General features: G+C 40.7%; 1 protein-coding gene across 1 annotated transcript; it reads left to right on the top strand.

Annotated features, from left to right (window-relative positions):
• The first annotated feature begins 282 nt into the window (after window positions 1-282).
• Window positions 283-11,945, top strand: ube4b (ubiquitination factor E4B, UFD2 homolog). Its single transcript, XM_079558626.1, has 29 exons — window positions 283-590; window positions 1,425-1,641; window positions 2,191-2,326; window positions 2,429-2,516; window positions 2,604-2,748; window positions 2,836-3,061; window positions 3,169-3,627; window positions 4,215-4,319; window positions 5,073-5,214; window positions 5,443-5,543; window positions 5,742-5,856; window positions 6,146-6,229; window positions 6,481-6,537; window positions 6,703-6,819; window positions 6,899-6,997; window positions 7,070-7,183; window positions 7,262-7,460; window positions 7,578-7,716; window positions 7,801-7,900; window positions 7,985-8,112; window positions 8,189-8,287; window positions 8,362-8,597; window positions 8,672-8,798; window positions 8,885-9,029; window positions 9,130-9,264; window positions 9,349-9,540; window positions 9,741-9,915; window positions 10,814-10,960; window positions 11,054-11,945. The coding sequence occupies exons 1-29, from the start codon at window positions 567-569 to the stop codon at window positions 11,116-11,118; spliced, it is 4,116 nt and encodes a 1,371-aa protein (XP_079414752.1). The 5' UTR covers window positions 283-566; the 3' UTR covers window positions 11,119-11,945.
• The last annotated feature ends 1,192 nt before the right edge of the window (window positions 11,946-13,137 follow it).

The following is a 13,137-nucleotide window of genomic DNA, read 5'->3' as shown; positions in this document are numbered from 1 at the left end:
TTTACTTTATAATGTTTTAAAACGCACCGACAACGTTTTTAATGCAATAAACTGATGCATTTTAGTCATTGTGTTTTATTCATTTATTTTTGCAAACAAAACAAAAATAATGCAAGACGTTATGCAACATACAGGTATATACCTGTATGAGCCGAGCCCATGGATCTATTTTATGGCCAAACCATGGAATTATTATTTATGAGCCATCAAATCCACAGAGAATCAGATCACATCCCACATGCAGCGAGTCCTGTGTACTTGGTCACGTGACAAATGTGTAGATCCAAAATGGCCGCTGTTGTATTTTGACGTACGCTAGCTAGCCGCTTTTCTTTTTGTTTCATACCCAGTAGAACGAACAAAATCCTGTTTGGGAAAGCGGTCTATTGCCATCCTTCATATATTCGCGCACTGGTTGCTAACTTGAAGACAATCATTGCTGACACTCATTTACAAAAGTAGACTATGCATTTTGAGTTCTGATAGAAGCTAGCTAGCTGGCTCTGGCTGGCATACATTAGAAGGCAGTTGAAAGTGAAACAGCGAGCTAAGCTAAGTTAGCTGAAATGGAGGAGTTGAGCGCAGATGAGGTAAGATGACACCTATATAAACAACAATTTCAGGTGCTGTTGGCTCACATTATAATTTAATGCCAATGGAATTCTACTGACAGACATTTTTTATGTGGTTTTATTGTTTAGAACGTTATGTTTCCAAATTACAATCACAGCTAACTGTCTCTGAATCAACAGCTAGCACAGTCAAAAAAATAAATCCAATGAGACAGTAAAATTAACTAAGACGCATTTCTACCTTTCGCATGGTTTAAAGTGCCACTTAAGACTGTACATAAACCTTTTGTTCCTTTTTTGAGGGATTACAAATTGGCTTTTCTCAAACCTCCCTGTCACTGTTAATTATTTTCACCGTAGTAAGATGCTTACCCTCTTGCGTCTGCTAAATTTGTCTCATTTTTGACTAGCCAGTTAGCTTGCTTGTTTTCTATGTCAAATTTGTGTTAAGAATCGGTAAATTGCTACTATTGAGTTGATTGACGTGTCGTTTGAAACAAGCTAGCTGTCATTCGCTAACGTTGTTTGCTAACGTCCGAAAATTAGCCTGCAAGACGACTCAGCACAAAAACAAAATCGGGCCACCATTGTGCAATCCCCTGTGAGCCCCCGTATTTGGCCCAAAGGACTATTGCTTCGCTTCCTAAGCGTGTCATTTCCCATCATAATCTAAGGCTAAACAATGGCCATAGATTGCTAAATTAATTCGTGAAGGAGTCGCAATGTATGAACACCTTTTAGATTCAACTTAGCGGTGGTTTACTTATTTTTGTTTACATTTATGTATTCAGTTCGATGGAATGCTGTATTGTACTTAAACATTATTAAAAAGGGATAAACATCTTCTGTTAGATTCGTCGGAGGAGATTGGCCCGACTGGCAGGGGGACCTTCATCACAGCCCGGTACCCCCCTTAGCACACCCTTGACCTCCCCGCAGAGAGAGACTCCTCCTGGACCCCTGCCTGGACCCTCAGTTTCAAACCAGCCCATGCCACCAGCTGCCTCTCAGTCTTTGGGGCTCAATGTCCACAGTGGTACCCCAGCCACGTCCCCTATGGGCACGTCTGGTAAGAATGATGTTTCTTCCAGTATTTAGTTGTAACTGTGGCATAATGGGAATTGACTCTTAGAGTCATTTACCATTATGCCAACAATAAAACAATACACAATCTTGGTAGCTTATGGTCAGAGAGACCTGTACAATGTACATCAGTGATCTCGATTGTAGAACAACAAGACAAGACAAGACACACAAGGGCAGATTATACTGCGAGTGTGACTCTTTGTGTCCTACTTCTATGAAAGTGCAACTGATGATTTCACCTGCTCTAGAAAATGCAGGTCATGTGGGTGCCTCAGTACTCTTTGTTTTGTTTTGTTCTTGGACTAATGTGTCCTTTTAATAGAGCTGCCTACTTTAACCATTAATGAAGCACATTCCATAATTGTATGGATGTTGGAGTTATGAATGAATTATGTTAGATGGTAGTTCATTATTTTAAACACAATAGTATTGAGACAAGTTGGTCAAACAATGCAACACATTTCCTTAACCTTTATGACTAGCCTTTACTTTTGCTTTCACAGTCTACATTTGTTGTTATTCTTGTTTGTAGGAGTGGCTTTTGGAAGTCAGAGCAGTGAGGGAGTGAGTTCCCTTTCCAGTTCCCCCTCCAACAGCCTTGAGACCCGATCCCAGAGTTTGTCCCGGTCACAAAGCATGGACATTGACACGGCCTCTTGTGAAAAGAGGTATCATGTTATTTTGGTGCATTCAGCTTTACAAATGACAAAGTAAAATGTGCAATTCAAAATCAGTATTATGCTCCATAGTTTATAAAGTGTTTTTTGCAGCATGTCCCAGGTGGATGTAGACTCAGGAATAGAAAATATGGAGGTGGAAGATAGTGATCGTAGAGAGAAGAGAAACTTGACTGAAAAGGTAAATTACGGTTAAGCTGTCGTTTGTTTGGTCAATATATGCAATTGTTTTGTAGATCATTTCTTACTATTACCTTTACACCTTTAGGAAGCTGCTTCAAACTCCGATGTGTCTGAAGAGCAGGCACTACAGCTCATGTGTAAGATCCTCCGTGTGTCATGGAAGGAGCAGGACAGAGATGTCATCTTTCTCCCTTCAGTTGCTGCAGAGTTTCAGCAGAACCCTAAAGATGGTAAGTTTTATCACCACAAAAGACTATTTTAAATGCAATATGTTTCAATGTCTTAGAGTGATTTATATTTTTGCTTTTTTTTTGTAGTCTATGCTGACTTCAAGGACCTGATCAGCCAGATCCTGATGGAAGTCTTAACAATGTGCACACGGTCTCCGATTCATAACCCTTTTGCGAGCTTGACTGCCACCTCTCAGCCAATAGCAGCAGCCAAATCTCCCAACCACCGCCTGACCCTGGTACAGCCCTCCAGCCAAGGTGGCAGCCCCATGGGCCAGAGTACGGCATCCTTTGGAGACAACTCTATGTCCAGGCAAGTTTCATCATTAAGTTTAATTCAAGCACACTGACCTCAGTTAATAAGCGTGTGATCTGTCACCACAAGGTTCTTGTTTATTATTTGCTCAATGTTATTTGCAGTCTTTATGGTAGCCCTCACCCGATGTCTTTGGATGCAGCCAGATGGACCTCTCCATCCCCTTGTGCTCCATCCTCTGTATCATCTACACCCTCTACTCCTCAATTCATTGTCCCCCCCAGCCCACCTGCTACAGCTGTTCCCAGACTTCCTTTAAACTCTCCCTCATCACCTATGCCCATCTCCCAACGTTATCGGCCTTATGCTGGTTCTACTCCATGGGTAGCTCCTTCTCCATCTAGCTCTGGTGGTTACAGAGCCATTAATTTCTCTGGGCCCTCTCTGAATTCGGTGGGACCTGTTGTTCCTCCAAACACTCCAGTTCCTCTACCCACTCTCAACCCCCAGTCTATGAGTTCACCCAGGGCTCAGTCATCCACAACACCTGTTCCTATGGTGCCACCTTCACCCCGAACACGGGCTAGACATGCTGCATTTGCTACCAGGATTCCACCATCTAGGTATTTTATATATGCATGACAATTTGTTTGATTCAGAAATAACAGAGAATATTTGGTGTCTGTAATATGAAAAAGCTAAACACCTTCACGTGTCCAAACGTCCCATTGAATGTAACATAATATCTTTGCATGGTTTGTGAGATATGCCTGTTATGCGAACAAGTGACAATCAGTGGATTTAACTCGGAATAGAGTTTATGGTCTGCTCTAATTTACCACTGAGGGCAGAGATGAGACCAAGTACGAAATAAGTAGGGCTGGATGATATGGCATATTGATCGATTTCGATTTTCAATTAAATTACATTTGAATAAGAAGTCATATTTGAGCATGAGCCTGGTTTGACTGATAGTTTAAAATCTGATGAATTATTATTACAGTAGTATCAAAACTGGCTAATTGATGCAGCTTTATATTCACCATATTTTTGTGCAGCCGTGAAACGTCACCATTTTTATGTATGACTGAGCCTGTCTTTTGTTATGATTTGTATATTTCGTTTTCTTCATCTTTCCTGCTGCTGCTGCTGCACTTCATGTTTTTGTGTTTCCTTTCTTCACTTCCTTGTCGTGTCCACTTTGTGTTAGCCCCTTGTCCTTCCTGTTCTATGCCCTGTCTGACATGAATCAGGACAGCAGTGATGAAGAGTCTGAGGAGGAGGAGGATTTTTCTCGGGTTCAGTTTGGGTCCAGGTACACCGGTGCTGCACGGTGTGTGTGCTTTCTGCCTGTAGAGTGTGTGGTGCCACTAACAGGACACACCGAGGTGAAGCTTCTGAACAATCGATTGCTCCTGTCTATATTTAAACACCACCTTGTCAAAGAGCAATGTATGGAGATGTTTAATACTTACGGCATAAGTACCGTAAGTTCAGTACTGGCAGAAATTCTTGTATTGTGAACTAGACTGGGTAGATTGACTAGTGGGTATTGAGCTTCTATCTTCAGAAGCTAAAGCCCTTCAGGTCCATTAGCCCAGTCCAGTTGGTGATTTTTAAATCTCTACTCCCATGGAAAATTCTGAAACAACTGAGAACCTAGACATTTATCAAGTATCTGTATTGACTCACCCTATGGAATATATATTCAGCGTATTTAAAGCTGACGATTGTGACGATATATCAAATATTATATTGTAATACTTGACTTAATTAAGATGAGGATCATGTGCTTGTTGACATGAACTTCCCTGTAGATAATTCTGTTATTTTTCTTCTTTTAAATAGATCTTTTAAATTAACCATGAACATGTTTTGCCAAGTCTTAACATTTTGCTTGCAGCAACGTAAATATAAGTATGAACACATTTTGTGCAATAATATGTGATGAAGTCTAATGGATTTGTTAGACGCTGCTTTGGATGCTGATGAAGACTAATCCCTTTGTGCAGTGGAGCTGACATATCCGCATATCAAATGCCTATATGAATTTGTTCTTTAATTTTAGTCTCGGTGCTTGTGGAGGGAGCATGTCCTGCAGCTCTGCCAGTGACCGCTTCACCATTGAAACCTGTAAAGAGACAGAGATGCTGAACTACCTCATCGAACGCTTTGACAGTGTTGGTATGGAGGAGAGAAAAGCTCCCAAGGTACACCATATTACAATTTAGTCTGTTTTAAAGTTTTAAATATAAAACCTTGTTCAAAAGCATTAATTTTGCCAGTAAAATCCATCCTGCCTGTCTAGATATGTATAAGGCACAGCATGTCCCTCAGAGATGAACGAGAACATTGTGTTGGATTCAAATTGAGTCACCGAAGACGGTCTGTTCCCTACACCTCTAAAGTGTCTTCTCTCGACTGTGTGCTTTTCTTAGATGTGTAGCCAACCAAATGTCAGCCTGCTCCTCAGCAACATTCGCTCTCAGTGCATCTCCCATGTTGCCCTGGTCCTTCAAGGCGCCCTGACACAACCTCGGTAAGAAACTTGTTTTAACAAACCTAAAAAAAAACAAAAAAACGAATATGCAGTTTTTTTCCTCCGTCATTCGCAATGGGAACATTCTGCTCTGTTCTTTTGTATCGCATCCCAGTCTCCATGGAAACACATCTTTTCTCCTTGCACACGGCCTACACGTGTTGTTGCTGACTGCTTCTCTTTCCTCTGCTCACATAGGAGTTCTCTTCAGCCTTCTCTGCTGGTCCCGTATATGCTGTGTCGCAACCTTCCCTATGGCTTCATTCAGGAACTGGTCCGCATTACCCACCAGGAGGAAGAAGTGTTCAGACAGGTGAATGTGGCACCCGCTTTTAAGACACGACATGGACTGTTTTTTGTTTGGTTACACATTTGTAGTTAAAGTTTTTAGCCTTTTCAAGATTAAATAAATACATTTGCATTTCCGAGTTTTCATATGGAAAGGGCAAGAAGTTATGTCTCTGAAAACTCTGGGATCTGACAACAATTTTACCTCTAAAATAAATAGTTCTTGAGTGACAGTTCATTCAAATACACTGTTGCATTTCATTTGTAATTGAGCAATTATCGCTGAGTTGGGTGTGTGTGTGTGATCATTTCAGATCTTCATTCCTATCCTCCATGGCCTGACGTTGGCAGTAAAAGAATGTTCTTTCGACAGTGACAACTTTAAATTCCCACTCATGGTGAGCTCTTGTGTCTTGTCCTGTGTGTTGCTATTCATAGAATACAATAATGTTGGAATATAAATGATTGATGGTGTATGGAGTTCCTGGCAGTCACTCAGCCTCAGATGTTTATGCCAAGCATTAGCTTCAACTCTTCTCCGTGGTACATTAAAAAAATAGTTTCTGATTTAGTTTCTTTCAGTAATCCCTTCCTTCTATAAACATAAGTAATTACCAATGCTTATGAACCTGTTTTCTGTTGTCGTCAGGCATTAGCTGAGCTCTGTGAAATAAAGTTTGGAAAATCCCATCCTGTGTGCAATCTGGTGAGTAGTTACTTATTCTTTGACCTCATTTCAGTTACAAGATTTCTGTCTGTTTCAGTTTCTGTTTCTCTATGCATTTCAATGGTGTATAATTTCTCTTAGATTGTGTTCAGATATATGGCCCATCGTTATTTTCAATATTTGTCTTTTTATTTTTTTGTGCAGGCGACGTCATTACCTCTCTGGTCTCCTAAAAGTCTGAGCCCTGGTTGTGGACGAGAGATCCAGAGACTGTCCTACCTGGGAGCATTCTTCAGCCTCTCTGTTTTTGCTGAAGATGACGTGAGTGTATCAGCCACACAAGGCTTAAATGTGTATTGGTTTTAATAGACATTCATCTATTGTCTTTGTCTTTGTTTAGTCTAAAGTTGGAGACAAGTATTTCTCTGGACCAGCCATCACCATGGAGAACACGAGAGTCGTCAGCCAGTCCTTACAACACTACTTGGAGTCAGCAAGGGTATGTCTTTTAAAAAAAATAATTTTAATGAGTGCTTCAATTGATAATAGACAAATAACATTATCTCCTCAGGGCGATTTGTTCAAAATACTCCATAACATTTTACTAAATGGAGAAACCCGTGACTTGGCCCTGAACTACATGGCAGCTTTAGTCAACTACAATGTGAAAAAAGCGCAGATGCAGGTAAGATCCACACAGAGAAAGTATCTGTGTCTACTATACTGCGCTTCATTTTGTAACAATCTGTTTTCTGTTTCTTAGACTAATGACAACCTTGTGTCGACGGATGGCTTCATGCTGAACTTCTTGTGGGTGCTGCAGCAGCTGAGCATGAAGATTAAGCTGGAGACTGTGGACCCTTTCTACATTTTCCACCCACGATGTCGCCTTGCTGTCAGTCCAGAGGAGACGCGTCTCAAAGCCACTATGGAGGAGCTCAAGACTTGGCTAGCAGAACTACGTGAGCTCACAGAAACTTGATTATTCCTACCTATGAATAGATTTACTTGAAATGTATTGTTAAGTCATCACTAATTAAAGTTGTCCCTAAGTATGTTCTTTTTTTTTACTTCAACAGATGAGGATTCCTCAAAGTCTCCAGAGCCCAAGTTCCCCACAGAGTGTTTCTTCTTGACTTTGCACACTCATCACTTATCCATCTTGCCGAGCTGTAGACGCTATATTCGCAGGTTGCGGGCTATTAGGGAGCTCAACAGGTAAAACATCCATGAAACATAATTCCCTTTTTGAACCTTTTGATGTCTATTTACATCTAAACATAATTTATCCTGTCATTTTAGAACTGTAGAGGAACTGAAGAACAGTGAAAGTCAATGGAAAGACTCTCCTCTAGCCAGTCGACACAGAGAGATGCTCAAAAGATGCAAAACTCAGCTAAAGGTTAGATGTTTGTAAAGGCTCTTCACAAATGCAAAAATGTGTACAAATTTGCTTGTTTCTAACAACGTGCATCCCTGTACTCAGAAACTAGTGCGAGCCAAAGCCTGTGCTGACGTTGGTCTTTTAGATGAGAACCTGCTCCGGAGATCTCTACAGTTTTACAGCACCGTCATTCAGCTCATCCTGCGCATGGTGGACCCTGCCTTCCCCAAGTGAGCCCTGCACATGTCATTATGAATTCAATTTAAAATCAAGTTTACAAATGCTAACGTTTACCCTCTCCTGCAGCATTACCATGCCACTGAACCCGGAGGTCCCCAAAAGCTTTGCTGCTCTACCCGAGTTCTACATTGAAGACGTGGCTGAATTTTTGCTTTTTGTTGTGCAGTAAGTTTGGTCTCTTGGCTCTAAACCGTTCTTTTTCTCATCCGTCTAATCTGTGTCTTGATTCTTCTCTGTAGGTATTCTCCTCAAGTTTTATATGAGCCATGTGTCCAGGACATTGTGACTTTCCTGGTGGTGTTCATTTGTAGTCAGAACTACATCCGAAACCCTTACCTTATCGCCAAGTTGGTGGAGGTGCTGTTTGTCACTAACCCTGCCGTACAGCCTCGTACTCAGCGTTTTTTCGAGATGATGGAGAATCACCCGCTGTCTATCAAACAGCTGGTCCCAGCCCTCATGAAGTTTTATACAGGCATGTTAGGCACATTACATTTAACCAGGCTTTATTGTGGACAGACTGTGAAATTGTTTTTAATGGTTGTCCAGATGTCGAGCATACCGGTGCAACCAGTGAGTTTTATGACAAGTTCACCATACGGTACCACATCAGTACGATCTTCAAGAGTCTATGGCAAAACATTGCTCATCATGGCACCTTTATGGAGGAGTTCAAGTGCGTTTTAAAATAACATGCCAGTCTGGTTATCTGTGGTTGCCTGGTTGATCTTACATATCCTGTTGTTCTTCCTGTTTCTCCAGCTCTGGCAAGCAGTTTGTGCGCTACATAAACATGCTCATCAATGACACCACCTTCTTATTGGATGAGAGCCTAGAATCCTTGAAGCGTATCCATGAAGTCCAAGAGGAGATGAAGAACAAAGAGCAGTGGGAGCAGCTGCCAAGGGTTTGTCTACACACTGGTGGACTTTTATAGAGAAGAGTTTGTCACTTGTTTTTGGTTATGTAAATGTAATGGTAGTTGTAATGAGGTGCTTTGTTTGCAGGACCAGCAGCAGAGCCGTCAGTCCCAGTTGACTCAGGACGAGCGTGTCTCTCGCTCTTACCTGGCCCTTGCCACTGAAACGGTTGAAATGTTTCACATCCTCACCAAACAGGTTCAGAAGCCTTTCCTCAGACCTGTGAGTACTGCATTGTTTGCCATCTTCAAACAACCTCTAAAATGCCCTCTCAAGTCTTATTTTGCTGTCGTCTTTTTTTTACAGGAGCTTGGACCTCGCTTAGCTGCAATGCTTAACTTTAACCTCCAGCAGCTTTGTGGTCCTAAATGTCGGGACCTAAAAGTGGAGAACCCTGAAAAATATGGCTTTGAGCCCAAGAAGCTGCTCGACCAACTGACTGATATCTACCTGCAACTAGACTGTGCCCGCTTTGCTAAAGCTATTGCAGATGACCAGGTAAGTTGAAAAACTTGATTCTGAATACTGAAGTTTTTTTTGTTTGACATGAGAAGAGCATGAGGAAGATGTAATAACAGCTCTTCAATAAGCATGCATCAATTAGCACTAGCTCTAATCTGCAATCCATCTGGTGTATTGTCAATTTAACAATTGCTAAGAAAAAAATATTTTATCTAAACGTATTTTTTTTCTTTCAGCGTTCATACAGCAGAGAGCTCTTTGAGGAGGTGATCTCAAAGATGAGAAAAGCTGGTATAAAGTCCTCCATAGCCATTGAAAAATTCAAGCTGCTATCAGATAAGGTGGAGGAAATAGTCGCCAAGAACTCCCAATCTGAAATGGACTACAGTGATGCACCAGATGAGTTCAAAGGTGTGTGATTGTGACATTCTCATGTCTGGCACCAATTTTCACTAACTGGGTTATGTGTTTTTTCTGTGCTAATGTTTTATGGTCTCTAGTTTTTTTTTTAAGTACAATAATGTCTGAATAACCTGGTTTCTAAAGTTGACCCCCATGACCCAGTGCACACATCCAAAATTCTCGCTGCCTTTGACCTTGAGGAATTCCAGACATTTGCCAAGGATTTTTGTGGCTCAAGCAGATCATATAGTTGGCTTAGAGCTATGCCAGGCTTTGACCAAAGACTTAATATAATCTAGACGGAGAATGTGTTCTGCATACCTCCTTTGATATTCACATTTGCCAACAAACCGCCGTCTGCTAAAGTGTGTCGGACAGGAGGTGTGGGGATCAGCTTTCAATTTGGATCCCCTGCACCAGTTTTATTTTTGTGTAGAGCAGTTCCACTGTAACAGCCTTATGACATTTCACTCTAGGCCACACTCGTCTTTGAACGCCCACGATGTGGCTTAGTGTACTTAATTCCATAGTCAGCAAAATAAATACCTTTATGTTGTAAATAACTTTTTGATGCAAAAATGATTTGAATCAAAATGTTAATTTAGGTAATGAGGGACATAATGATCTCTGTAAGACCTGCAGCCCTAAATACAAGTGAAGTTCATGTTTCAGTCATCTCTCAAATTATATTGTTTCTGGTGTTTAAAATGTGCTTAGTGAACTGAATCTTTATTTTAAAACCTCCATCTCTAGTTGTTGAAATACTGCAGTTGTATTGATTTGTGTCATTGCTTTTCTCTTGGTCTTGTTAGGACTTTATTGTAAGAAATGGTCGTTCAGTTTCAATGCGCCTTTGTGTCTCAAAGATCATGTGTGTATTTTTTTACCCATGTGACTGTTGTAACAGACCCTCTGATGGACACTCTGATGACTGACCCTGTGATACTGCCTTCTGGGAACGTTATGGATCGATCCATCATCCTCCGCCACCTGCTCAACTCGCCCACTGACCCCTTCAACAGGCAGCCCCTGACAGAGAGCATGTTGGAGTCAGGTAACCACAAACAGAGCCTAACTGCTGACCTTTAAGGAAAACCATACCAATAATTGTCAAAGAAGTGACGTTGAATAAAATGTCTTCCTGTAGTTCCAGAGCTGAAGGAGAGGATCCACGCGTGGATGAGAGAAAAGCAGAGCGGCCGCCTCGTGTAATGACCTCATGCTACAAGAATGGGCCATTAGACTTCAGTGAGGGATTGATCCAATCGGCTAAAACAATTTTAAAGAAAGAAAAGAAGACCTGATTTTCGTTTCCCCCCATGCATTTATCCTTTTTTTTTTTTGTCACAAACGATATCATGGTTAAAATAATAATAAAGTTAAGACTTTTAAGGTTTTTTTCTTCATGAGTTTTATGTATAAATATAGTATAAAAATATTCAGAAATATTGAACAGGACATTATTACATTGTTTTAATGCTGCAAGAGAACTTTTCCTATAACAGGTTTACTGGTTTATCACCTGAGTTTCCCTTTTTTCTTCACATTTAATTTGTTTTTAGAGCCATTAAAACATACTATTTGAGCAAGGCTATATGTATTAGAGATAATATTTAGGGCTTAATAGACTTGGTAGCCTTTACTTGTGGCAGAAAAAAGGCACCGTTTCAACTTTCTGCGATCTAACAAATCGATAGATATCAAAGGTATGTAACCCGTTGTGAACTAACCCTACCTGTTTATCTATAGTTTGGGCTATAGAGGCCTTCTGACTTTTTAGCAAATACAGTATTGATGATTATTTGACATTCTACGAACACATCTGGCCAAGCTAAATTTACCTGTGAATGTAGCACGGACACCAGGAGCATCCTATAGCCAAGTCTGTTCTCATGAGCCCTGGATATTCCTCCTCAGAAACGGCCTCTTGAATTACACTGTCTTAACATGATCTTACTGACCTTAACTGTACAGGAAGTCATTTCATATAACATACTGGTTTTGGAAACTAAAGTTTTGATTGAATAAATGATGCACATAAGATGTACTCAGTTTGTCAACTATTTGTTACAGACCAGATGTAGGTTCATGATCACCACTTGCATGAAATCTAAAATGATTAACCGGATGCCTAATCACAAAGGTCACGGGTTAAAAGGGCAAGGGATCAATCAGAGTGGCTCCCACAGGGTGAGTAAAGTTAGGGTCAAATAATTGTGTGTTTTTAATCTTCCCAAAACACATTTAAAACTGTACCCTCTTAAATAAGCCGCAAAATATAAAAAATGGGAGATATTTTAGCCTATATTTTAAGCAATATTTATTGATATGAGTAAACTTCCCTTTTCTATTGAATATAAAACGAGAAGGATGGCTGAGCAGCACACTCAAAGGAGGAACTGGTCAAAATATTTGTCCTCTTACGCACACCAACTTAAACTAATATTAAATTACTAGGACTAAACTGGCCTAGGATGGGATTTAAGTGTCTAAAAGCCAGAGCAAATTCGGGCCCTAAGCAGAAGGAGCACTGAGGTCCTTCCTGAAATCTCTAAATTACAATTCTTCATCTCTTCTACTCCTATGTAGCGTGCTCAAAATATTTGAATTCATCTTAATTTTATTTTTTAAAGAGAGTTTAAAGAAAATGGAGAATCACAAAAAGAGGAAAGAATCCGAGGCACGTCCCACAAATAAAGGACTTTTAGGTATCGGCGGACCTTGGATTCTTTACTCTTTTTGTTAATTTTATTATTTTTAGACATTATTGTTGTCACTTCATAAAAATAGTCCTCGTAACATTTTTGTTAATATATAATTTGGGAAAGTGAATTAGTGAGGGCTGCCATGTCATTGGGGCCCCTTGAAAACTTCCCATCTTGCCTACCCAGTTGTGACGCCTCTGAATAAAATTTAAGCCTGCTAAATCTTGTTAGATATTTAAATGCTGTAACAAAATAGATCAAGTCAAAAATCGCTGAGGACCCCACGTATCATCACCACCACCAGAAGAAGAAGCCCAAATACCTCCGTTTGTGAACCACTGTATTAAGCAAAGCTCGGTTTACTCACTAGGGGGCGCTGTTTTTGTCCATCGTGGGTGTTGCGGTGACCGCGCGCGGGGAGCGGTGGAAGAAATCCTGCAGTGTGGCGTCACGTTTGGGGAAAAAAAACTGTCCCCGCCCATCTCTGGTTTTCTTGCTCGTTATTGGCTCCGCGGGGCATTACTCA

Source organism: Gobius niger, assembly GCF_951799975.1.
Source record: "Gobius niger genome assembly, chromosome: 6".
In the NCBI taxonomy this organism is placed as follows: domain Eukaryota; kingdom Metazoa; phylum Chordata; class Actinopteri; order Gobiiformes; family Gobiidae; genus Gobius; species Gobius niger.
This window is presented reverse-complemented; position numbering and strand designations above follow the sequence as displayed.